The sequence below is a fragment of the Microtus oregoni genome, unplaced genomic scaffold (assembly GCF_018167655.1).
Source record: "Microtus oregoni isolate MIOR12 unplaced genomic scaffold, Mior012 000002F_ref0000024, whole genome shotgun sequence".
NCBI classification, from domain to species: Eukaryota; Metazoa; Chordata; class Mammalia; order Rodentia; family Cricetidae; genus Microtus; species Microtus oregoni.
This window is the reverse complement of record NW_024543061.1, coordinates 25,316,610-25,343,494: the sequence shown is the minus strand read 5'-3', so window position 1 is coordinate 25,343,494 and position 26,885 is coordinate 25,316,610. Positions and strand designations below refer to the sequence as shown.

Sequence of the window (26,885 nt, the reverse complement as noted above, 5' to 3'; positions counted from 1 at the left end):
TTGGTGTTGTGACTTCATTAATAAAGGCTTCTGTGAGCCTGAAAAACATGGAATCAGGATGAACTATTTTCTGAGCTGCGGGCTTGCCAGGTTTGCTAATTTGGGAGTTTTTGGGCCCTCTCCAGGGAACAAACCGAAGTCTCTCCCGAAGAGACGAAAGAGACGCAGATGCAGCCGAACAGGGAGAAGACAGGACTGCATTCCCTGCAGCTCCTGCCCAGAGAGGGAGGCCTGCAAAGGGCCAGAGAGCAGACATTGGCCCCTCCCCTGCATCCATGCCTGGTGAATAGCTGCACCAGGCCTCCCTAGGCAAGCCTGCTTGGCCACTTCTCATCAGTGGTTTGCTGCCCTCCAGAGCCTCACCGAATGACGGCCTGATTCTTCTGAGCTGCCATGAGCCTAGAGTCAGCCGCACAAGCCTCAAGGGTAGCAAGCAGGAGTCCTTAACCCTTTGGCCCAACCCATGTCCTTCCTCTCAGGGAGCAGTCACGCTGCTTCCTCTTGTCCACAGAACTTTCCCAGATTGGTCTCTGCATGGTGCCTGCTGTCTTTACCAACTTCTCCTCACAGGTGCTGTGGTTGCTTCCCACAGGGCATCAAGCCTTCTTTGACTGGAGAGCCAGGCTCTGCCTGAGAGGAGCCAGCTTGCCCACAGGCCTCTCTGGGACCCTGCTCCAGGGCAGTCCCACAGTGGGAGGGGATGGGGGCAGCAGGCTTAGCGGTGCAGGCCCAGCCAGCTTTCCTGTCAGACGGCGCTGCCAAGGCGGAGCCAGACATCGGGAACAGGTTTAACCAATTACCCGAGCGCCCCATCTGCTGTCTGGGGTTCGTGTGAGGGTGAGTGCATGTGAGGGTGTTTGGAGTGTCTGGGAGGGCTGTGGGCGTGCGCGAGAGTGTGACTGTGTGGGTGGGTGTGGGTGTGTGGCTGTGCATGTGTGCTGTGCACGTGCGCAGAGTGTGGCTGCACATCCTGGCCATGCCCCCTCATTTGTCCAAGACTGAAGCTAGCAGCTTCTGGTCTTCCTGCCCACCCCCCAAACCTTGGGGTCTCAGTGGTCAACCTACCTAGCGCTTCAGCTTCTTGTCAGTAGCTCTCCTCATGCCTGGGAAGAGCATTTTCAAGTCACATGTTCAGATGCCCTTTGCTGACTCCTCCTGTGACTTGTTCACTCTCTCATCCACGTGTGAGACCCCACGTGACCCTCCCAGCTGTTCCCTCATTCTCTCTCAGATATGCCCTTGTCCTGCTGTCCTTGGTGGTACCAAGCTAGCAAGTCTTCTCAGACCACTCCTGCACCTACATGTTGAGGCGTGAGGACACTGGCTGATGGTGCATGGGTGACACCCTGTGCATGCTCTGCGTGCAGCCCCTTTTCTCCGTGCTAAATCCATTCTTCCTCCCTAAAGAGAGGCCTTAGACTGTCACTCTTCTCCCAGAGCCTCTTCCTGGCTACTGTCAGCAGAGAATCCTCCTTCCTTCCTTCCCTCCTTCCCTCCTTCCTTCCCTCTTTCCTCCCTCACCCTCCTTCCCTTTTGAGACAGGGTATCATGTATTTCAGGCTGGCTTCATATTTAATAAAAAACAGAGAATGAACTTGAACTTCCGATCCTCCTGCCTTCATCTCCTGAGTGCTGGGATTACCTGGGTGTCCTGTCATGCTCAGTTTAAGTGATGCTGGAGCTTATACCCAGGGCTTTATGAATGCCAGGCAACCAATGCACCTACATCCCCGATTTTGTGACTTCCATCTTCAGAAAGAAAAATGAACCCTGGAAGGCATGCCTTTGCATCACTTAGAGGAAGGAAGTTTAGGCTGGGAAACTGAGGGGAGCTGACAAAAAGGAACAATTAACAAATCTGGAAAGCCATGAAGGATGCTGAAGCAGCCCTTATAAGATGGGGATCCTGAATAGTATAGCCCTTAGTAACAAGGAGAAGGTTGGGTAGACCTTAGTAACAAGGAGAAGGCTGGGTAGCACTTAGGCCTTAGGGCAGGAGCAGTGACCAGCAGAACCTGGAGCTATGACCCAGGACAGAAAGAAATCTGCAAAAGTTGGAGGTCCAGGAAGAATACAGCCCCTCGGTCCTGTTTGGCCAATCCTATCTTCCTGCTCCTGACTCCATTGGTGGAAGTTAGGCTACAAGGTCTCCCATGAGTCCACCTCTTCTGGTGCACGTGCCTTTGACAGGGCCTTACCCTTGACTCTCCCCTCCATGGATACTTCTGTATCTAATTCTTCCTCTCCACCTGCCTCCTGTAATCTCCTTGGCTCCCTTGAAGGTCTCAAGAGCTCTCTGAAGTGGGATCCCTTCTATCTGTCCCTCAGGACACACTCTCCTCCGTTTCTGGTCTTTCTCTTGCCTTAATTTCTTTTCACCCCTGCCTGAGTCTCCCTTCTATGACCATTGAGTTCAGTGTCGGGCTGACATGACATATAACCATATCTCTCTGCCAGCTTACAGCAAAGCTGAAGAATTACTTCCAATCAGGGCCAGGGAGATGGCTTACTTAGGAAGGTGCTTCCCATGCAAGCACATAGACCTGAGTTTGATCCTCATGTAAAAATAAACAAACACCCCCCCACCCCCCACCCCCACGCACACTGTCATGATCCCAGTGCTGGGGAGACAGAGACAGGAGGATTCTTTGAAGCTTGTTAGCCAGGCAGCTTTTCCAAATAGGTAACTTCTCAGTTCAGTAAAAGACCCTGGCTCAATAAATAAGATGGACAGCTGGAGAGAGGGACAGGTGAGATGGTCAGCAGCTGAGGGTGCACAGTCCTTGCTGAGGACCTGCGCTTACTTCCTAGCACCCATCATGGGTGGCTGACAATTGCCTATAACTCTAGGGAATCTGATGCCTCTGCCTCTAAGGGCACCTAAACACAGCACACAGACACACACACACACACACACACACACACACACACACACACAATCTCCACAGGTTATGAACCAGAGGCTTACTGCCTTCCCAGACCTCAAAGCTTGTGTTTGCCCTGACCTCACTCTGACCATTCAGCTCTCCGTGGCTGAGCTTTCTTGGCAGCTTCTGGTCTGTCCACAGAGGAGGGCTTCCACGGGGCTTTACCCTAAGACTTCTCTTCCTGCTAGCCTACTGTACTCCTGGATGCAGTCAGTAAGTAAATCCTGTGCATGTCTTTGCTTTTGAGATTGGGCCTCAAATGGTCTGGTGAGAATGACTGACCTTGCACTCCTGATTCTCCATCCTCTACTTCCCAAGTGCAGGGATGACAGCGGGCAGGTGCCACCTCAACTGTATGCACGCTTATATATCCAGCCCTTGCTGGTCTCCTGACATCTCCACTTGGCTGTCTTCCAGAAACATGTAAGAACTTCTGAGATGCAATGGCTGCCTCTCCTGCAGATTTAGCCTTCTCTCTGTCTTTGCAGGCTCGGAATTAGAGCATCCTTTCTCCTCATGGTCCCAAACAGGGCAGAGGGTCGTCTGGCTCCCTGCTGCCACACACTCCCCAGTGACTTTACTGCTCTCTACCTTTGTCTCTGCCATCCCAGTTCAAGCCCTGGGAGGCCCAGCCTCCCATGACCAGCAGTGTGCCCTACCTGTCTCTCAGCAGCTGTGCTGTGTCCACATTCCCCTCCATGCTGCTCTCGGATGAAGCCACTCTCTCAAGGTGTCAGTGGCCTTGCTCGCCTCCGCAGGATCTTGCCTCTGTTCTGGAAATACACTGGATTTCATACGGCTCATTCTTGGAGTGGCTGGAGCCTTCTGTGCCACCTCTGCCTCTCCCATAACTGCACAGGAAGAAGAAGAGAGCGATGTCGGGTGGCCTGGGATTGATAGCAGTCCCTCTGTCCTCACTGGGGTGCATGGACTCTCCCAGGGGAGAATCAGTTGCCTCCCAGTCTGTTCATTGTCTCTTCTTTTCCCATCTGTTATTTTTCCTTCTCTCCACCTCTCCCAGAGCTTTGCAGTGGGGCCCAGGTCTTTGAACTGACTGGAGAGTCATCTTCTGACCTTAGAAAAGGCTGACAGCAGTTGCCGGGAGGTGTAGGTGTGGGTTACCTGGTACTAGAGAAAAACGTGGAAAAAGGACTTGGGAGAAGCATGAGAAATTCCCATCTGAGGGCTTACTGGTGCCTAGATGAGACAGCAGGAATGGCAGTAACGGGGTGGGGGCAGGAGGTGCCGAAGGAGGCCTTGGTCTGAATATAACTCAGGATCCTCAGGCCTCAGGAAAGGGTCACTCATCACTGTTCTCATACCCTTCCCCCTGCCCCAGCATGCTGACTCTCCTGGTCTTTGACTGAGTGGGAGGAAGATCAGATCCAGGCCAGTCCACGGGGATGGAGAGAAGAGGCTGCATTCTTCAAGTGTTAATGATCTCAGATCTGGGTAGGAGCTGAGTCCCCATCTAGCTAAAAACAACAAACAGTTCCCAGGAGGGATTTGTGTATGTCCTGAGAGTCAGGGATTTCCGCCCCAGAGACCAGTAGTCTCCTGACCTCAGAGTATCACTTTGAATAGAGACCCCCATCCTCTCCCTCTTTAGCCCTTTCAGTGAGGCCCAGGGCCCAAGTCTCTTCCTCATACCTCGGATGACTAGGAGGCAGGAGAGAAGGGTCTGGTGCATTTCCCGCTGGTCTCTCTACTCTTCCAACAAGCCAGTGAGTGACCCTGTCCTGGTCATTTGGTAGATAAGTACACCAAGTCTCAGTTCAGAAGAACCTACACCAAAGGCTGGGGAGATGGTTCAGCTGGCAAAGTGATGAAACCAACATTTAAAAAGCCAGGGGGCTAGATTTGGTGGTATATGCCTTTAATCTCAGGACTTGGGAGGCAGGTGGGTCTCTGAGTTTGAGGCCAGCCTGAGTTCCAGGATAGCCAGGGCTATGTAGAGAGACCCTGTCTCAAAACAATCCAACTAATAATAATAATAACAATGATGATGATGATGATGAAGCCAGGTGTGCTGAGCTGTGCTTGTCCCAGCAGTAGAAAGGTAGAGAGAGGCAGATCCTGGGGTTCGCTCACTGGCCAGACTAGGCAACTTGGCGAGCCTCAGTTCAGTAAGAGACCTTAAAATCAAGGCGAATGACTCCCGAGGAATAACTTCTGGTCTCTATACACATGTGCACACAGATGTGCACCCAAATTCTCACACACCTGTACACACACATAAAAGGAAGTGCCTGCAACAGCCACTGGGCCGCGCTGGGGCTGAGCCAGCGCCTGCCTACCACACGCTTTCTGACCACCTCAACTTCTCTCTTCAGGGCTGGAGCATGCTCAGTGACCCCAAAGAAGCAGGCAAGCCTCCTCCTGGAGACTTCTAGGGGGCAGTCAGCTCTATCAGGAGGTGACAGTCCTGATTCTGGGGCATCCTAATTAGGGTCATTATTGTGATGAAACTATGGCCAAAAGCAAATTGGGAAGAAAGGATTCAAGTCACTTATTCTCCCATATAAAGATCCCTCACTGAAAGAAGCCAGGACAGGAACTCAAACAGTACAGGAGCCTAGAGGCAGGAACTGATGCAGATGTCACGGAGGGGTGCTGCTTACCAGCTTGCTCCTCATGGCTTGCTGAGTCTGCTTTCTTATAGTACCCGGGACCACCAGCCTAGGGACGGCTGCACCCACAATGGACTGGGCCCTCCTGCAGCAATCACCAATTAAGAAAATACCCTATAACCCAATCTTATGGGGGCACTGTCTCAATTAAGGTCCCCTCCTCTCATCACTATAACTGTGTCAAGCTGTAACATAAGAACTGGTCAACCCATGGGGGACGGGAGAGGTCCAGGGCTACAGTCGTATACACGGAAAACACACCTGCACTTGGCACAGATCCCTCACAGGTCTCTGGGCCTTAGGCAGGCCCCAGTTTCCTGGGTCCACACAGCACAAGAATCTACTGAAATACTAAATGTGTTCCGGTTCCTTAAGGTAAGTCTCCTCAGTAGCCATTTGGCCACTGGGCTTCTTTTGTGATTCCTTCTTTTTTATGTGTATGTGTGTGTGTGTGTGGGGGGGAGACAGAGGTTTGGGGCTCACATGCTATGGCATGTGTGTGGCCATCAGGCGACAACTTCCAGGAATCTGTTCTCTCCTACCCCAATGGGTTCTGGGGATTAAACTCAGTGGCTCAGGCTTACAGGGCAATCTTTTTTTCCTGAGCCAATCCGAGCTGGTCCTCTCCCGTGGTCTCTATCCACCAGCTTCCTGTCCTCACACGGTCCTCCTCCTCGCCTCTCCCCTTTCTGAGCCTTTCCTGAACTCTGGGTCTGTACTTTCCTTTGGGGGCATTTCCACGAAGTTCCCAGGCTGCCTTTACCTGCTCCCTGTGTTCCATCATTCCTCCCCTCTCACCATCCTATAATTCACAAAGCCACGCCCGTGTGTTTTAAATCCACGTTTATTGCCCACAGCTCATTAGTATGGCATAAATCACGTAAATTGAGAAATTTTCTGAGGTTAAAAAGACAGTCTGAAATCCGTAGGTATGCTGAGGCACATATGTTGGGGCCTCACCCATACCTGCCCGAGGTTGGAAGCCTACCATGGTTCTGCCCACCCCCCACACATACTTCTCCTCCATCCCCCCACCCTTCCCCAGGCCAGAGGCTTCAGACAGATGATATCCACAATTAGGAAGTGAGACAGAGTGAAGATGTCCCGGTTTGGCGGCCATCTTGACATCATGGACTTTTGGTTTCCGCACTCTCAAATTGCTTTCCAGAGATGGAAGAGCAGCAACCTTGGAGCCTTAGGGAATGTTTAAAGTAGCCAGAGGAGAGGTGGTCAGGAATGTCAGGGCTGGAGAGCCTGTTGGAGATACACCCTGACAGTTGGCAAAAGAAAATCCATAGAGAGTTCATCTGTGCGCCTTTCCCCCTTGGCTTGTTTCCTGTAGCCTCGGCAGATCGGGGCATTTGCAGTCACAGAAAGCTTCCGGCATGGAGTTTATGAAGTCAGAACAGGGTTTAGCAGCATGCCTCAAGACCCTCAGTCACCATCACGCTGAATGACAAGGACCTTTTCCCACTGCTCCAAAGGAGCAGCCCCCTCCGCTCACCTGGACTTGTATTCAGGAGTGCGACAGAAATCACCTCCACACACAAGGCGAACTGATGAGGGATGCTGAGGCCGTGCAGTGACAGCCAGTACAAAGGGAGCTGGAGGAGGCCCTGGTCTGTGGGGCCTCTGGAGGAGGCGGGGCTAGGTGAGGGCAGTTTTGGTCCCAAGATAAACTGTGTAAGGACAAGGCTCTAGGACAAGTGCAGGCAGGGAGAGTTGGGAATGAACTTTTCAAAAGAGGCTCCGGACAGATCTGGTCCCTAGTCAAAGTCTGGAGACCATGGTGCCAATGCCCATGGCAGATGTAACTGCAGGTACACCCGCCTTAAGATTCTGGCAGGCAACCTGTGGCCTTGTCCCTTCTGTCCTGTGCCAGCCTTTTACTACAACCATACATGGTCACCTTCGGCTTGACCCCCTCCTGAGTCACCATGGGGTGGCTCCAGGGTCACAATCCAGGGCTCCCATTCTAGTGGTGACCTCACTAGATGAGGGCTGTGTGAAGACCATGTATCTCCTTTCTGTGGATCTTTTGGACCAGGAGTCACCCTACCCACCCACACCCAGACCCTGCCTCCCCGCTTCCTCTAATGCCTCCAATGAGATGGGATCAGGAGCCATCAGCAAAGAGCCCTCTGCATCTACAGCACAGAGAGGTGGCCTGTGGAGTGGCACCTCACGCTTGCCTTGGGCATCCGTACCACCTCCTCCACAGCCAGGAGGTGTTTGGCACAAGTCAAGGTCTTCCAGGACATGGGATCACATACAGAAGGGCAAAATCCTCCTATGAGGCCAAGTGCTGGCCATTTCCAAAGGGGCCTGGTGCATTTGCAGACCTGAATCCGCCGCAGAGACATACTTGGAATGTGCAGCATCTGAGTGAATCAGGCCGAGAGGAGTCAAAGGCCTAGTGGGAACCCTGATTCGGTCATTTGCTTCCAGGCAGGGGATGGAAGCTCAGAGATGCGGGTGGCTTGTCCACCGGTTGCCACAGAGCCCGCCAGTCCCAGAGCTACCTCTCAGGCAGCTGCCAGAGGTATGGCCTTGTACCCTCGAGCAGGAGGCTCCCCTCTGCAGGAAGGTGTGAGATGGGACGAACAGGGTCGGTGGCTACAGACTGCACAGCAGTGGGCTCAGCCTTCCTTTGTCCCAGTTTAAAACTTTAGCTACTCTTGGAAAAGAACCTTCCCCAGAGAGCCCAGACAGGCTCCTCTTCCTGTTCACACAGAACAATGATCCTTCGTGGGGCTCCCTGTCTAGAGCTGGAGAGCTCTCAGGGGTCTGGGCTCACTGATTTCCATTCCACTGTGGTGTGGACAGGAGTTGGCTACATTCAGAGGCCCCTGCTCCCGAAATCTTCCAGAGGTCTCTCAGGCTCCCTTAGCAAGTGAGTCAGTTCCTGAGGACCTTAAGGGATCATGGCTACTCCACGCTGTGGGGTGCAAACCACCTCCCCTTCCTTCTCTAACTCAGGGGCCCATCAAGCCTAGCCATTACACATTTCCCTTCCATCAATCCAAACCAGATCCCAGGCCCCTCTGGCTCCCTCCACCTGTCCACCTATCCACCTGCTGCTTCTGGTCAGCTGCAACCAAGGCTCAGACTTGCTTCTAATAAAAAAATTAAAATTAAAACGAAAAAAAAAAACCCAACATATAAAAGGATCCTAATTCTACCCCGGGAGCACTCTACAGTTCCTCAGCTCAGACGGAACTGAGCTGAGCGGAGTCTGTCCACCCCATGTAAGGCCCAGGGACGCACTTGATTCTTGTGTAGCAAATGTGTCAGAATTGCTCTCCTATATGTTAGAATGGGAATGGTTAGACTCCCTTCTGCTGGAGGGTGACTGCTCCCCTGGCAGCCCCTCCCTGCAGAGACAGCTCATGAGACTTCTTCCCCGCCCCGAACATCCGGCCTGGACAGTGTTGTGTTTCCAGGCCGGCTGATCTTCACTCATAGCCCCTTATTGTACACCACAGTCCGGCTGCTTGTAGCCCGGGCTATCTCAGGCTCCAACTGGGAGGTTTCAATCTGAGGAGAGAAAGAGAAAAGTGAAGAAGTTGGGGGGTGCGCAGGAAGAGAAGTGCACTGGATCTAAGGATTGCCCTGGTATCCACAGTTCTGCCCTGTGCATGTCCCCCAGCCCACATGTCCTAGTGAGGGGTATGCATGCTTCCTCTTACATCACACCTCCCAGCTTAGGGATAGGTTTTTTTTCTTGTCTAGATTCTGGGTGTCCCTCATTGCAAATGCCCTTGTTCCCCATACTGCCAGCACATATGAAACTCCCTCCTCTACCTGCCCCCCAAGCCTCTCCCCTGACAGCACCCATTTCACTGCTCTCCTGGACTGAAGGTCTCAGATAAACACACACACACACACACACACACACACACACACACACACGCCCCAACTCAGCACTCAGGGACCATTACTTCCCAGACACAAGGATGCTTCTAGCCCTGATTGGTAGAAGCCCTGCGTTAGCTCTGCCCATGTCTGCCCTTCAACTTGACTACCTCACAGAGATCCTCAAAACCCACTGTCCCTGACTTCAGCCCGACCCTTGCGGTAGCTGGCAACAGCTTCCCCTGGGCCCAGTGCCTGCTCAAGTCCACCTCCCCACCTCCCATCGTACGGAGGCCACGCTCCATCTTCTCAGTCACCTCAGCAGCTCACTCCACGGTGTACTAGTGGGGAGCGGCTCTCAGCTTCCCATAATCCAACCCATAGCCTGCCAGGGTCCACACTCTGCCCCTCCCTCTTGCCCCCTCAGAAGGCAGAAACACGCCCGGCCCCACCTTCCTCCTGCCTCTGCACGGCCTTCTCCTAGATGTCTGTCTCTCCCAACTTTGCTGTCCACTGACTTCCCCCCATGAGTATCTAATGCCATAGGAACCTTGCATCTGAGGAAACTCCTTTTGCACCGTGGCAGGCTTGCCTGTGGCCTGGTATTTCTTCTCCCCAGCAACCACACTGCTTTAAATTGTCCATTCTGGTTAAGTCCACCTGTCCACTCCCACTGGCTTCAGCCCACAGCAAATCTGGCTCCTGCTCCCATTCTCCTCTATAGAAAGCTCTCTCTGCAAGGTCACTGTCACCCTCATTTGACACCTACTGGACACTTCTTGTGTACTTCAGGCTTGGTCTGGCAGGGCTCTGGTAGCCATCATGTCTGAAGGGAGTCCAGTTGTGGTTCTCCCTGGAGCCACAGGCCAACAGCTGACTGCTGACTTCACAAAGATGATGGATGCTTTATGGGCACATAAACTCAACCATTCTGAAAAGGAACCGAGTCTGCTATTTCCTGCTGTCCTAGCCCCAGCTCCATGATATGGGCAATAACACCCTTATCAAATGGCTGTCTGACTAAAGACCCTGGACCTTCTTCCTTTCCCTTCCCTTCCCTTCCCTTCCCTTCCCTTCCCTTCCCTTCCCTTCTTTTTTTCCCTTCCCTCTCCCTCTCTTCTCTCCCCTCCCCCTTCCTTCCCTTGAGATCTATCCACTTCAGCCTACTGCCTTCTGAATCTCAGGTCTGATTGACCCTATCCTCACTAAAAAAAATGGTCCAGTGGCCTGAAACCATGCCCTCGGTCCCCACCGACATATGTACTTCTTTGGGCTCATTAGACAAACGGGGCTGTTCCCTGCCTCACACCAAGTCTGACTTGGTTGCCTGTCTGTTAGAGGCATCCTCCCACCCCCATTCTTATTCCCACCATTTTTCTGCCTTCAGTCAGTTTTATAGGCCTCGCTATACACCATTGCTCATCTAGGCTGGGTAGGACAACCTTTCTGGCTCAAGACCCCTGCACTTCTCATATCTAAGTGACATCACAGTGCTGGGGGGGCTGACTGCTCACTCACCCTCTGCCTTTCTAAAGGCAGACCTGTGGGTCTTGTTCACTCTGAATTGTTAAGGCCTAGCACAGTTCTAGAGTCTCTCTGGATGAATTAATGATGTGGGAGTGTCATATATCAATCTGTTGATTTCATTGGTTAAGTAATAAACAAACTGCTTGGGCTCATAGCTTAGAACAAAGGTGGGTGGAGTAAACAGAACAGAATGCTGGGAGGAAGAGGAAGTGAGGCAAGACGCCTCAGACAGAGACGCCATGCTCCGCTCTCCTGGGCAGACACACGCGATGAAGCTCCAACCCAGGATGGACGTAGGCTAGAATCTTCCCGGTAAGCGCACCTAGCTGTGCTACATAGAATATTAGAAATGGGCTAGTCCAGGTACGAGAGTTAGCCTAGAAGAGGCTAGATAGAAATGGGCCAAGCAGTGATTAAAAGAATACAGTGTCCGTGTAATTATTTCGGGGCATAAGCTAGCCAGGAGGCCGGGGTGCTGGGAATGCAGCCCCGCCGCTCCTATCACTACAAATTAATGGGTGGAAAGAAAATGGGCAGCAAACTCCTGGAGACTATATCCTTCTAGAAACCACAGCGGCCCAGATGTTGGCTTTCAGCTCCTCGTTGATCCAGAAGGGATAGCATGAGGTGAACCAATGAGGGAGGTGCTCTGTTGGGTTGGCATGTGACCCAGGTTGGCATGTGACCCAGGTAAGATCATGGAACTACCAGGCCTTTATGCTGTAGCTCAGTTGAACGTGATCATGTACATGTCATGTAAAGTCATGGAGGCCTTGGGATGTGGCCAGAGGGCAGCACAAACCAGGGAGATTTCGGAGAGTTCAGCCAGGGCATTGTAGGTCAAGGTCCAGGCAAGGAGTTTGGTGAGGATTGGAGCTGGTGGGCATGGATGGGAACCTGGAGAAGGGGCACCTATCCTCTGTACTCCCAGATACCCTAACACGCTAGGCTCAGGACCCAGGACCTGCTCCTGCCCCACCCCTCTCCCCAGAGTCCCCTCCACCCCACCAGATCCCCTCGTCCCCATGCCGCCACTGACACAATGTGCAGAGCCCACGCTGAAAAATCTAAATGCTTTTGAAAATGTTTAACCTAGTTAGACAAATTAGCAAAAATTTGTGCAAAACAATTTAGGTATTTAAAATATTCAATGTTTTTAAAAAACTGGAAAACTGTTCTTAGCTTTCAGCTGCAAAAACCAACAAAATATAACATCCCAGCAATCTTACCATGAGGTGTAACATAACCCTTCGGGAAAGCTGTTAAACAGCTACCAAGGCATCCTGGGAAATAGCACTTCATTTATTCAAATGCACATATGTCAGGCTTTTGCACCATATGTCATTCCAAGCTATTTACAGTAATAATTAAATCTTAATCAACGTTTAACCTCTGTAAAATGTTTGAAGAATCCTAATCACCCTTCAGACTGCACTAATGAAGGAGAAATATATAAACATAAAAGGAAAATGATGCATAGATACCACACTGGAAAGAACAGTAATTGCAAAATTGTATTTCTTTTAAATATAATCAGTAAATGATGTAAAGTAAGCCAAGGAGTATTTTAAGTTAAGACATCTTGGATGTCAGAGGTGTGAGCAGCTAATTTTGTTCTGCTACCCATAACAGATGTAGCATATTTTATTTTAGTGCCATTATTAGCAGCTCCCCATGCAGCTTTCACTGAAGCACTGAGGCCCACATTAAAATCCTAGAGGCTGCTCGCCACCGAGGTGGAGGACCGAGGCCCAGGGCCACGGCCTGCAGGGCTCGCTTCCCACAGAACACAGCATTTCCCCCACCCCCCAAAAAACTGAGGCCTCTTCATCATTGCACCCAGGCTTCCCTGGGCCCCCAGTGAGCTGAGGGCACCAGGTAGAACGGAAACAAGACTCGAGATTAGGGTCTTGGGGACAGAGCGGCGATTCCTGCTCATTTTCATTCAGTGTAGGCACATGTTCACATTAGCCAACTCCACACGCTCATGCTGGGTGAATGGTGATGGACAGGGCCAGCCCACTGCCCTGGAGAAGCTGGAAGTCTAAGGGAGGAGTCAGAAAGAGACAAGCAAAGCACCATGGAAACTGGGGAGGGCCTTGGGGTTACCATGTGTGATGAAGGGACAAGGAAGGGAGGCTTCTCAGAGGAGGTGGGCCTGGAAGAGAATGGAGGATCTGGATAAGAGAAGGTAGGCAATACTTGCTCAATTAAGGGGAAGAAACCAGCTGGCCAGCCAGCGTGCATTGTGGAAAAGAAGAAGAGCAGGGGTGGTCACGGGGACGTAGAGATGTCAGCCTAGGACAGGCAAGACTTCTTAGACTACCTGGAGGTGTTAGTCATCATCTAAGAGAATCAGGGAGCTATGGGAGGACTGTGAGCAGGAATGGGCAACCCAGGTTTCAGAAAGGCCTCTCTGACCATGGCAGGGTCGGGGGATGGGGAGGGACAGCAAGGGGGCAAGGGAGCCTCCCAGAGGAGCAGCTATTGGAGCCAGAAAGTTCTTAGGTCCTGTCTTCTGATGCTGTCCACGGAGGTAGGAGGAAGAGTGTGCCAAGGAGCCTTTCTGAAGATGACATCTACAGAGTTGATGACCAATTGCATGTGGGGGTGAGAAGGAGGTGTCGAGGATGACTGGGCTGGGCGTGGATGACTCCTAATTCTAGCTCGGGAGCTGCGGTGGTGGTGGAGGTGGTGGTGGTGGTGATACCATTCTCAGAGGCAAGGAATTTGGGAAGGGGGTGGGCTGGCCATGCAGAGGCTGGGGTGCCTGTGGGTCTTCTGGGTGGACCGGCCTGAGCAGCAGATGGGCCCAGAGTTCTGAGCTCTGGGCAAGAGGGAGCTGGATGTGTGTGCACAGCCAGCGCCTCCAGAGTGGGGGAGCTTGCCCGGGAGAGCAGATGGAGGGGAACAGCCACATTCGCGGGGTGGGGAAGGGAATGAGGCGGCCAGCACGAGCAGATGAACAGTGGCATAGGGTACCCAGACACCTCAAGGCCCTCAGTACCAAGTGAATCATGTCTCACAGTGGTCCCTATGATGGCCTTGCCCCTAGTAGCTAGATTGTGGAACCTCCTCACACCGAGACTTCCCAGTGCCAACTCAGTGCTGACCTTGGGGACATGTAGTCCTACTTCCTTTCTGAAGCAAGTCAGCCAGCCACCTGTGAGGACCCCTCTCGTTCTCTGGCCATGGCCGGGTCTGGGGCCAATGATCTACCATCTCCAGATCTCATGTGTATGGAGACCACTGAGGGCCTCACCATTGGGCTCAACTGGGGGAAGCCAGGATAAGGACCCCAGCGTCCCCTATGTCAACAGGCCACCATTTCCTCCTCTTTTCTATAACCAAGTGTACTTGTAATAGGTCACCTTTCTGAGATGAAGGGCAGGAAGGCAAGGTTCTCCACAAGAATTTTTCCAGGCCCTGCCTGGTAGTGTCATCTAAACTTGTGGTCCATAGTATGATTGGACACTATAGGTTTTCCAGTTACCCTCACCAGCTCCAGGCCCTCCCAACTCCCCAGAGCAAAGGACAAGTGTTGTTCCTTCTCTTGAGGACTCCTCTGCTGCTGGGCAGGACTGAGACGTAGCAAGCAATAATTGGCCTTTATATACCACATTGGAAACGGCACAGTGGCCACAGTAGCTGGCAGATGGGGGTATGGAGGGATGGAGAGATGAAGGCTCAGAGAGGCATAGGTACAGCCAGAGGGACACCAGCATCAGAGCCCCAGGGGGTTGGCCTGAGAAGGCTGGGACTTGGCTATATCCACAAGGCAACTCCCCCAAGCTCCAGGGAGATGGGATAGTGCTGAACAGCCACGGGAAAGAGATTACCCAGCTTCAGGCTGTTGGCTGAGGCAACCAGGAATCTGTGTGTCTAACCTGGTGGGATCCTTCAAGCCCAGGCGGGTAGAGCTGAATGGAGGCTGTCATAGAAAAGTGTCTGGAAAAAGGTACCGAGCCTCTGAGAGCAGGAGCTGCAGGGACCATGAAGGACACTGACAGTACTGCTCAGTACATGCTGGCTGGTACCTCTTGCCCCAGAACCTGTGATGCCATGAACATGTCCAGCCTGCCATGAATAAACACTACCACTCAGCTGGGCCTGCTTGATCAGCCCCGTCTCCATCCTGCAGACCAAGTTTAAACCATGAAACCCCCCTAAGGAGATGCCCCCAAGTGCAGAGCACCGTTTTCCAGTATCTCCCCCAAATACCCCAAGGCCTAGCTAGCTCCAGAGCCCTCTTCCCTATAGCTTTCCTTCATGGCCTGGGAAGGGTTAACCTTGAGTTATTTGCAGCCAGACACCCTGTGTTGGGGTGGGGGCCAGGAGTCAGGAATGCACTGGGGGCACCTCTGCCTCCCAGCCTGGGAGCACACACACCTGCAGCCGGCCCAGTGGATAGTTTACATATTTGAACCTGGAGCTAAGGTGCAGAGACATAAACAGGAAACTGGATCCCCCAGCCGTGCCCCATTCTCAAGGGCTTTTCCCTACTACAAAGCGCTCCCTCCTCCTGCCTCTGCTGCTGTGGCAGGCTTTTCTACCTCCTTTTCAAAGAGAAGGGCAGAGGGGTGGGATATTCAGCCTGACCCTGTGACACAGCCTAAAGCCACTTCCGTGCCTGCCCAGGAGTCTGGGCCTCTGAGGCAGGCAGGTGGCAAAGCACTTGACATAGGTTCCCAAAGCCTGGCTGGTCCACCAGGCAGCCAAATCCCACTTTTCTAACCAGGACTGAGCTGACCTCAGGTTCTGCTCATATACGCACTGCACATCAGAGAGTCTTTGAAGGGCCAGGGTAAACTGGGATACAGGAGTACCTGAGGCCTGAGCTTGCACTCCTTAGTGCCTGGGTTAGGCCTCTGGTACCCATGCCAGCCCCCAACAATCTTCCTAATGGAGGCCACACTCCAGCTAGGCATGGGGGCACATGCCTTTCAGCCCAGTACTTGGGAGGTAGAGACGGGAGGATTGAAATCTAGGCTAGCCTGGTCTACATAGCAAGATTCTGTCCTAAACAAAACAAAACCAGACTCCTTGACTGCAGACTCAGCAAAACTACCTCCCAGCCTGTCCCTTCCAGGACCTTACACGGCACCTGTCAAATATGGTGGAGAAGCTTGGGTGGGCAAAACTTCTACCGAGGGCTGGAGAGATGGCTCAGCGGTTAAGAGCACTGATTGTTCTACCAGAGGTCCTGAGTTCAATTCCCAGCAACCACATGGTGGCTTACAACCATCTCTAATAAGATCTGGTGCCAACTTCTGGCCTGCAGGGACACATGCAGGCGGAACATTGTATACATAATAAATAAAAAAAACTTCTACCGAGTGAAGAGCATGTCTGGCCTACTCAAGGCCTCTTGGGGCTTTCTCTGGGTTCCTCGGATGCTCTGCTCTTGAGGTATGAGTCTAGGCTATATCCTCCTGGAGGGGGCCCCTGATCTCACCACACCCCAGATGGTGGCCTTAAGCATCCTTGTTTTTATCTTCTTCTTCACATCTCTGGTAAAGACTAAGGCAGGGGGGAGACAGATTACAGCTTCCACATCCACACCACGGAGAGACTCTCAAGATGGCTCAATATTTCAACTCAATCAAAGTGAACTAAAGCCCCCACCCCCAACGTGGGGCTCTTCCCCTGAACTTTGTAGACCCAGCAAGTGCCCCAAGCCCATCCTCATTTCAGAACTTTACACTGTTCCTGGGTGCCCTCTGGTGGACTGACCTCAGAGTCTCTCTCCCTGTCTCCTCAGCCTTGAGGACTCAGTTTTCCCACATATACGGTAAGGAAATTTTTCTAGGACAAAGAAGTGGGTGGGAGAGTCTTAGGAGGGGGTAGAAACTCACTTGATGCTATGGAGAAATGACAAGGTCATGACCATCCTGCCCAGCCCTAGTCAACAACTCCTCTTTCAGAGCTGGGCCCTCGCTGCAGTCCAGGCAAGCTCCAACACTTTTTTCTCTTAGTGCTTTTCACTCTGTGGACGTTTTGCCGCTAAGCCTCCACTCCATCTTGAATCTCTCTAGAAGGTTCTGGGAGGGAGACCTGGGAAGGACAGGTTGGGAGGTGGCTTTCCCGAAGCCTGTCATTGAGATTGTGCGCGTACTGGTGTGTCTGCAAGTGTGTGGGCCTGTGCGCATGCATGGGTTAGGATGGGGGTGTGGGGAACAGCAATATGACAGGTGGCGTTGGTGTTCCTGGGATCCAAGTGGCTTTGCCATCCCCGTTTGTCCCTCCTGGGGGGTCCTGTGGGCAAATTCCAAGAAAGCAGCGGGCGGGGAGGCGGCAGATTTCTGACAGCAAAAATAGCCTGCTTCGGTGTTCAGTGGGGATTGATTAGAGCAGCAAACGAGAGAAAAACCCCAAACAAACATCTCTAAGCAAAGATGGATTGTGAGACTGGCGGGCAAGAGGGACAATACTCTAGGGACAGTGGAAGGTACTGCGGACACAGGAGGGACACAGTGCCCGCTAGACATTGTTGCCTGTCTTGTTTTAGTCCTGGAAGAACAGAAGAAGCAGGAGGCAACAGCCTCAAGGTGAGTCAGAATGTCAGGTGGTGACAGAATTGGCTTCTCAGCCTTACATGGAGGGAGTGAGATGCTCTGTCCTAAGGCTGGAAATGGGGACCACAGCCTACATGTTTGAGACAGGATAGATCCTGAATAGCGAGAAAAATGTCCCAGGGACAGGGCATTCTAGAAAATTCCCAACTCTTCCCTCAAATTTGTTCTCAGAGAAAGGGAGACAGACTGAGGAAGGCAGTGGCTTTCTGATGTGTCCCGCTGCCTAGCCAAGTGGGCCCACCAGTGCTACCACTTTCTGCAGGGATGACGAAGGTAGAGAGGGTGGTTCTAGTACCCACAAGAGGAGCACATTCTTACCTGGGGGAGGGGGGTACATCTTTGTTTCTTATCTCTGAAAACTGTAGAGGGACGAGAAGAGGTGAGGAGTAGGAACTGAGTAGGGACTGAATGTGGTCCTAAGAATTACTTCAGAGTCCCAAGTTGGGAGACTTGCATATAGTGCTGAGGACCAGCAGAGTACTTCAGCCTTCTTCCCATCATGCCTTGGCCCCAGGGGCCCTCTAGAGCTGAGCTGGGGAGCAAGCGGTTGGTTAGGCTGCTGGGGGATTGGCAGGGCTGATTGACGCCTTTTATTCCAGTTCAGGTGTTCAGCAAAAGCTAGAGACTGGGGAGGAGGCTCCATCTGCTGAGGTGTCATTAAGGCCAAAGGCCAGGGGCCAACAAAAGACAAGCAAACAGGCCCAATGGGAAACAACCTTCTGGCTTGTGAACATGACTCCTTGCCCCCGGGAGGCCTCTGCCGCGCCTCCTTCCAGCCGCAGCTTAAACACTAGCCCTCATCCTCTTCTCCAGCCCTGCCTTTGAGTAGCTGCGAGGACAGGGCCCAGTGGACTCCAGGAAAGGCATGCTTCACAGCAGGCTGAGGGCCCTGCCCAGCCTCCTTTTGGCAACATTCAGCTCCCATTCAGAGGGCACACTCACGCTGTGAGAAAGGCAGGCGCCTAAGGATCAGCATGAGACTCGGGGTAGCAAAGCTGCCATCCTTCTGATTCGAGCACCTGCCTCTTAGTTTCACTTCCAGGTTCCCACAGGGCAGAGACTGGAAGAAACTTAGTTCTAATACTTGCCTTTCGACTGAGGTCTTAACTGGGGCCATGCAGGGTTCAAGCTGAGAAAAGCCAACCAGAGGACAGAAGGGAGGCCCAGAGGTGCAGGACAGCCCAGAACAATTCCCCCAGCCACACACACCTAGAGACAGGGCTGAGCCTCAGTTGCCCCCCACCCCACCCCCCACTGGTCCCCAGACAAGCCCCGCCTTCTTCTGTGGACACATTTCAACCTCACCAAATCGGCTAATTATTGACAGTTGGTGAAGAGGAGATTTCACTTTTTCCTCCTGTTAAACTGCTCCTAATTAGCTCCCTGTCACCAAGCCGGCGCCCGCCCGCTGCAGTCCCCCGTTCACAGCGCCTCATTAACCTTTCGCTCCTCTCCTGCCGCCTGCCAACAAGATGAGGACAAAACCAGATTGCGGAACAATAGCTCCCGCTCTTACCGCAGCCCCATCCCCGAGCCCCTGAGCTCCCCTGGGAGCAGAGGGGGAGGGGAGAACCTGGATACGGGGAGTCCCAGAGGACTTGAGGAATTAAGGAAGACAGAGGCGAGGGTGAGGGAGGCTTGGCCAGGGCACTGCTTCTTGCTCCCTGGGAGAGCCGAGGTTCATTAAACCGTTGGGTTGGATTCATTCCCAGGTAGAGAACACCGCTGTCATTGCCCAGGCCAGACTCCGGTGACAGCCAAGCCCATGAACCCAGAGACTGGACTCTGGATGATCCTAAGAGAGTCTAAGACACCAGTGTAGACTGCAGATGTGCAGAAAGATGGAGGTGACCACGTTTGCCTTGTTCAGAGGCCTAATATTCACAATGGGCAGGGCCTGAAAGGCCAACCTAAATCAGGACCTTTTCAACTAGGGAGCCCTCCATAACCTACCCTACCTCAAGGAGTCCTGGAGTGAGTGAGCCACAGCACAGCCCCTGGCTTGACCTCCATCATAATTCTCATATGACTTTATTTCAGATTTGTTTTTTTTTTGTTTTTTTTTTTTGAGACAAGGTTTTATGTAGCCCAAACTGGGTGCAAATTCACTGGGCAGCCAAGGATAGCTTTTTTTTTTTTTTTTTTTTTGGACCCAGAATTCCCCTGTGTGATCCTAACTGGCCCACAACTTGCTATGTAGATGAACTGGCCCTGAATTTGTGGGGATCCCCTCCTTCTGCCTCCCAATAGGAGGGATTACACGTATGAGATACCACACCCAAGAACGTTTACTTACTAACTTTGTTTCAACACCAGAATACCTGCTTCTGGAGATTAGAAGACTGTCCCAGTCACAAGAGAGTAGCCTAGTCTTCATGGGAGACCGTGGGGCATCTTATTCTAGGGACACCACCCCTCACCCTCCCGGTCAAAGAGAAGATCCTATTCTCCCTGTCCAGTAGGTGGTGAGTTGAGGCCCAGCAGGAGGCTAGACCTAGTTCCCATACCCAAGTTCAGAGCTTATTCCAGATCCCTCCTGCTGGCTCCGAGATGCCACCACCCTGCCTCGTTCTGTGTTAGAAAACAAAGAAGCCCACTGAGGTCCCTGGAGATGTGAGGGTGGATTCCCTAGGAAAGGCTGGAGTTTTGTTCTACTGATAGATAAACAGTGGGCAGTCTAGGGCACATACTTGGTTCCCCTTCCTTCTTCCCTCCCTCCCTCCCTCCCTCCCTCCCTCCCTCCTCTTTCTTTCTTTCTTTCTTTCTCTCTCTTTTTTTTTTTTGTTTTGATTTGCTTTTTTTTGAGACAAGGTTTTTCTGTAGCTTTGGAGCCTGTCCTGCTAGGTCTGGTAGACCAGGCTGGCCTCAAACTCACAGAGATCCACCTGCCTCTGCCACCCAAGTGCTGGCATTAAGGGCGTGTACCACCACCGCCCGGCCTTGCTTTCTCTTATAGTAGAGTGTGGGCAGGCTGGAGAGGGTAACAGAATCCTGTCTGGGAAAGCAGCCTCTCTTATGACCAACATAGACCTTGAACAACACACTTACAAAGTGTTTCCTTTGTAAACAGGAAAACCTCCTTTGCTGTTTCCACCCCCAAGCTCCCTCCCAGCTCCTCCTCCTCTGTGCTCACCCTTGGCTCTCCTGAATACACTCTGTGGGTTCACTCCCTACCTCTGGTTGATCTTGACCTTCCTTTCTCCCACATCTCCTCCTCAGTCCTTTCAATGCACCAAATAAAAGGACAGATATTAGGCACAAGACACCCCAAGACCAAGTTCTCACTACAAAGGAGATTTATTTGTCCCAGAGGGGCAAAGGGCAGAGGTAAGAGACAAAGACAGGAGAGAGAGTATAAGGGAGAAGGGGAAGGAACCAAAGGAGAGGGGAAGGGATATTTATCCCAGAGGGACAAAGGACTGCCTCTGGACAGAGAGGAGACAGGCCTGGCCCATAGGCAAACAACAAAGGTAAAGGCAAAAGGGGAAACCCTGTGTTAGGATGAGGTGTTTAATTTTGATTGGGCGTCTTAATTAGGGCAGTCAAAGGGGGGGGGTTGATAGCTGGACCTTGGTAATCAGCCTCAGGAGGAGGAGGTGGCCAAATAAGGGAATGGACCTTGGTGGCTAGCTTTAGGAATGAAATTTTTTAGCAAGGCAGAGGGAATGGGAGAAGGGCAAGGCCTGCCAGAGCGATATCTGCCATGCTCAGGCTGGCTAGAATCCCTTCACCGAAGGTTCCTTGTCTCCAGCCAAATCTCTCCCCAGAGCTGTCAGTGACCTCTGACTGACTAGGTAACATCTTTTGATACCTAACTATACTCGAAGAACTTAAAACACGAGGCAAGCAGAGAGCTAACATGCAACCTTGAGTCAAGGTAGCTATAATTACTATTGACATATACACTCATTTGAGAAGAACAAAGCTCTCTCCCAGGCATGGAAGGGGAAATGAAGCTCTTCCTCGAGTTCTGGGGTTGGAGAGTCGGCCACTACACCAGTCACAGCAAGCTAGCCATCTAAGGCACCAGCTCCTGAACTTGGTCTCCAAGTCTCCTGGTTAATTAATTAGTACTTCAGCTATGACTTCTGTTGACAACCCTGGTGATTTTTGGCAAGGCTGGGTCAGCTCAAGCAAGTCCAGACTCATATGGTAAATTCCCCTGGCTTCTGGGACGTGAGACTTGATCCCTGCACTGCAGAAACAGGACCTTGTTAGAATTAATTGGGAAGGTGAACGAAAGAGTGAGGGCCTTCCAACCAATGGCTGATGGCTTTGGTATCTTGGGTGGCAGACAGGCCTCAAGATACTCTAAAATATCCAGGTTGGCCTGCACCCTGCTGGGGAAGGCACAGCTGAGCAGAGAGCTCTGAAGAGCATGTTACTGCCCTCCCTTCTGAAGGCCAAAGACCTCATGCAATTCTTCCCAACCTCTAAGAGGTTTGGGTTGTGGTAAGATGAATTTGGCCAGACTCCCGGAAGCACTACATGCACATCTACTTGGCAGGCAAGGGGGACAGAGGAGTCTGGACCTTGACTAGAGCCTCTTGGAGCAGCTGACTAGACCCCTATTTGTACTGGGGTGTAGCCTGCTGAGCGTCCCCTCATATCACAGCTGAGCTGCTGTGACTGGGGGCTGGTCCAGCAGAGCAGGACGATGATATGTGGAATGAGCCTTTCTAGCTGGGACGGCTTCTGATTTGGTGATCTGGGGATTCTCTGTTGTGGATCCTCTCCACAGGCAGAACTTCCAGCACAGTGCTGCCCTCAGAGACCTCAGGATGACCTCTGCCCAGTCTCCAGGGCTGATAGGTGCCTATAGCCTTGGGCTCCACTGGGAGTTCCCAAGCTCAGCTTTCTCCGGGTTGGAAGAGTCTGCGGGCACAAGGACACCAGGTTCTCAAACACGTGTGCCCCAAATTCTAGGCTTGGTAGGGGACAGTGACTCCAGCTTCTACACTAAGGCCCTGAGCTTCCAGTCTTCACTAAACCCCCTCAGGAACCCTGGTTTACCCTCTGTCCCTCACCTGGGCATTCCTTGAAGCAGGGCTGCCCTAAAACCACTCATGCAGAAGCGGCCCTCTCTAGGCACAAGCTCAGCATTCACATGGGTACCACAGTGGCCTAAACAACTGGTTCTCTGCGCTCTGTGCCCTTGCCTCTGACTTGCCATCATCTGTACTCTCCACCTACAATTGCACCTGCCATCTGCCCACCCTCTCCACCAGCTTCCCGGAGCACAGGGCTTGCCTCTGCCAAGGCTGGTCCCTTGGTCTGCATCCTAGTCCTTTTCTCTCATGGACTTTGCTCTTTCCCTGAAGGCCTCTGTTCTCTCCTGGTGTTTCCATTTTGAGTGCATTCAAGTCTTTCTCCCTCCCATTTTCTTTCTTTCTTTCTTTCTTTCCTTCTTTCTTTTTTTTTTGGGGGGGGGGTTGAGACAGGATTTCTCTGTGTAGCTTTGGAGCTTCTCCTGGCACTCGCTCTGTAGACCATGCTGGTCTTGAACTCACAGAGATCTGCCTGCCTCTGCCTCCTGGGTACTAGAATTAAAAGTGTGCACCATCACTGTCTGGCTCCCATTTTCAAAAAAACAAATAAAAGCTCTAGAGGTCTGTTGCAGCTTGCTCCACCCCCCACCCCCACCCCACCCCTGCATCTAGCCACACACTTCACCACTGGGGTCAAGGTTTGCTTTTATAATGTAAGGACAAGGGGCACTACTCTCTAACTTCATGGACATCCCGATCTCAGTAAGCCTGGCTCTGCCCTTGCCTGGTGGCCTCCATCCTGTTCCAGTGTCCTGAAACACTGTCCTAGACTGTAGACCTGGAGCCAGCACTCCACAGGGCACTTCTGCTGACACAGTACACAGGTTCCTCCCACCCACAGGTCGAACTGACTCAACTCTCTGTCCTCCATCGACCCTCCCCTCTCCCATCTCCATCCTGCGACAGCATGACTACATCTGCCTTCTGGTTTCAAAACCAGAAAGCCAGGCACACATCCTGCGGGCTCCCTTCCCCTCCCACCACACGCGGTTCTCGAAGATCCCGAGGAAGCGGCTGCCCCACTCTCACAATGGCCCTACTTCTCAATGCCCACTGCCAACAGCCTGGTCCAAGCCGCCATCATCTCTCACTGGACGCCCGCCACAGCTTCCTGATGGTTCCCTCTCCAGAGTTCCAACTCAGCTTCATGAAGCAGCCATGGAGACCATCCGTTCGCAATCAAGAATCCTTTGTGCAGCCCTTTGGAAGCCATCTCCCCTCTGCTTCAGCCTTCAAGTTCCCAGCATCCCCCAGGGTCATCGGGCTTTACCTGGCTTGCTTCATCTCTTCCCACTATTGCTCACAGGGCAGACTTCACTCAGGTATCCAATGTCACATATTGCCTTACCTCAGAACCTTCATACCAACTGGTCCCTAGCCTGTGTGTTCCCAACTCCAACCCAGTTTCCGGGTCCCAGGGAAGAATCGCTTCCCTTCAGGTTCTGTTTGCTCAGCGGCCTCCTACTTCGTTTGCTATTTCAGATCAGCCTCGTGTTGCTGCCTGAGAGCAGCCTTTGAAAGGTCTAAGTCTGGGTCAGTCTCAGTCCTTGTTTTTCCTTTCTTTATGTATTATTATTATTATTACTATTATTTAAGAAAGACTCTCACTCTGTAGCTTAGGCTGGTCTCCAACCGATTTCGTAGCTCAAGCTGGCCTCAGACACACGGCAGTCCGGCTGCCTCATTTCCTCCACCCCATGCAGCCACTGCCTAAAATGTTGGGATTACAGACACGAGCCATCACACCTGGCTTCATTTCTCACCACCCAGCCTGGGTCAGTACTGGCAGTCAGTACAGGTTATGTCTTTGTTAATAAATGGCCCCTCCTTGCCCTGCCCTTTACCCCCACTGACCTCTGACATCTGCGGGAAAAGGCTGATGGCCAGCGGCAGGGCCAGGCCGAAGGCTGCCAGGCACACGAGGCTCTGCACAGGCAAGAGTAGCCGCGGGCGTGCCTGCAGGAGAGCTGTCCTGTGGAGAGAAGGAGGGCCATGTGAGGAGCACAGCCAGGCTGGATAACCATGGGCTGCCAACCTGGGCCCCAAGCTACCTCAGCCCAGCTCATCTCTAGCTAAGCAGAGGAGTGAACATGATCTTTGGGGCCCTCAGTAATCACCACTGCTTTTCCCACAACCAGCTTTGAAGGACATGACCGGACCCAGCAAGGAACCCTCAGCTACTTAAATCATAAACAAGTTCTTACAGGGGGACACCCATCCACAATGGTCTGGCACTGGGCGTGGAGGTGGGAGTGAGGAGCAGAAGAGACTGCCATGCCTGGCTCCTGGAGAAACACCTGAGTATGAGAGATGGCCTTTGGATGTACTCAACAGCAGAAAAGCCCCAGTGTATGCCATCTGGGGGAAAACACAAAATATACTGTGTACATACACACACGTGCGTACACACATGCACGTGATCAGGAGAGGCAGTCCTGTGTCCTATGCATGAGAACGGAAGACATTCCATTGACTACCGCTTCCTTCCAAGAGCCATGGGGAGGGCAGGCATGGCGAACGTAACTGCAGGCAACTGCCTGGACTCTTGGGGTTGCTATGATCCTGAGCTGCTCCTAGCTCCTGACTTCAGGATCCTTTGAACAGCTACACCTCCAAACATGGTGCAGTTGTCACCCACTCCCTATGGCAGGTTTTGGGGGGCTGGTTCCTGAGCAGGAGAGGAGTTTGAAAAACTTCCCTTCCATGTGCTAAGCTTGAGTGATTTTTTGAGAGAGAGTGGGGGGCCACCCTAGCAGGCAAGCACCTATTCACCACACTTACCAGGAACCACCATTTGGCAATGGCATTCCACCCATGGAGATCAGGCAATTCCACAGGATGAATACCTGGATCATCTGCTAGAGATATTAGGTGGGCACTACACCTGACCTCAGTGGCCACAGCAGCCTCACAGGACCAGCCTGAGTGACAGATTATAATAGGAGCTTTTACCCGTCCTCCACTGGAGCTGGTCTGGCCCCAGGCATAGGGAAGAGGCCCTTGCTGCACACGGTCTAGATCTTAAGTGTCTCCAAACTGCCTCACTTTAAAGGTTTGGTCTCTAGTCTGACCGTGTTGGGAACCGGCAGAAACTAAAGCCCTAGGGTGAGGGGAGGGGGTCTTCAAGAGCATAAGGGGCTTCCAGTCCCTCTCCTGCCGCTCTTTTCACTTTATATAAGGGATCAGGTTGCTTGCTCTGCTACCCATTCACAGCAGCTTGGCCTGCAGCCCCAGGGCTAAGGTTGGGTGTCAGGCTGAATCTTCCACAACTGAGAGCCAAAATAAACGCGTTTAATCCCAGCACTCGGGAGGCAGAGGCAGGCAGATGTCTGTGAGTTTGAGGCCAGTCTGGTCTACAGAGAGAGATTCAAAACAGCCAGGGCTACACAGAGAAATCCTGTCTCGAAAAAAAAAAAGTTTCCTACGTTACCTCAGATATTCAGATATTTATTCGAATAAGGGAAAACTGACTAATCCATCCCTCTGGCTCAGGGTCCCAGTGCTGGGGACAGGCAAACCCCCTGTCACCCTTTCTGGCTAAGGAAAAACTCAAGAACACCTGCCCCCCTGCAGACAGTACAGCTGGGAGCCACAGTTCTCAGATCTTTAGTGCATCCAGGAATGGTCTAGTTAAAAGTGTGACTTCCCAAGGGCTCTTGATTCCATGGGACCCTCCCTCAGCTGGCATTAGACCCAGGAACTGGCATTCAGCAATCTACAGATCACACTTCGGGGAGGCGGCTGCCTTTCCATGTTCTCACTCAGGTGTTACCAAGACCCAACTGCTTATGGATTCTAGGCAAACGCAAAGGTCAGCCAGCTCTGCAGCAGGTAAGTGTGCAGCATCGTTGCTGCCCTTATGTGCACGGGGATGGGAATCCGACAGCTGAATTGTTCTCGTACCCTTCTTGGCTGGCCCAGACCCCATTCTCTGTGTTCGAGGTTCAGTTGCTGGGGACTGGGGTAAGGAATCTCCAAGGAGTAAGAAGAGCAAGACAAAGGTGCTGAAATCAAGCTCAACACCCAGAGGAGCAGCACCCCATTATCCTTGCAGTCTATGTTAGCCCAAGGCCTCGCAGGCTTCCTCTGGAGCCACACAGGGGCTGGAATGAGGCCAAGACCAGTCCTGTAAAGCTTGTAGCTCTGATCAAGGTCTCATGCCTGGGATTCAGGGCTGTCTCCTGGTTCTGTAGCCATTCTCGGTGGCGAGAGGGTTCCTGGAGGCACAGCCCTGAGGGTCACCTAGGGCAGGAGAAGGTATTCTGGGACCTCCTGGAAGTAATGCTGGACAAATTTCCATCCATGAAGTTTGTGACCTTGGCT

At 52.4% G+C, this 26,885-nt stretch overlaps 1 protein-coding gene and 1 long non-coding RNA gene across 3 annotated transcripts in view; one reads left to right on the top strand and one right to left on the bottom strand.

Moving 5' to 3' along the window:
• Positions 1 to 6,394: 6,394 nt before the first annotated feature.
• The window catches only part of Sfxn5 (sideroflexin 5), a 117,286-nt gene continuing 96,795 nt past the window's right edge, over positions 6,395 to 26,885 (bottom strand). Inside the window, exons 13-14 of one of the 2 annotated variants that reach the window (XM_041639755.1) lie at positions 24,417 to 24,534; positions 6,395 to 9,094 (exon numbers count right to left, since the gene is read on the bottom strand). In XM_041639755.1, the coding sequence (XP_041495689.1) occupies positions 9,017 to 9,094; positions 24,417 to 24,534 (196 nt within the window). In that variant the 3' untranslated portion in view covers positions 6,395 to 9,016. The remainder of the gene's footprint in view (positions 9,095 to 24,416; positions 24,535 to 26,885) is intronic. The other variant, XM_041639763.1, reaches the window with a different exon arrangement.
• LOC121439294 lies at positions 13,041 to 24,904 on the top strand. Its single transcript, XR_005973239.1, has 3 exons — positions 13,041 to 13,130; positions 23,626 to 23,884; positions 24,701 to 24,904. It is a non-coding gene; the product is annotated as an uncharacterized LOC121439294 (long non-coding RNA).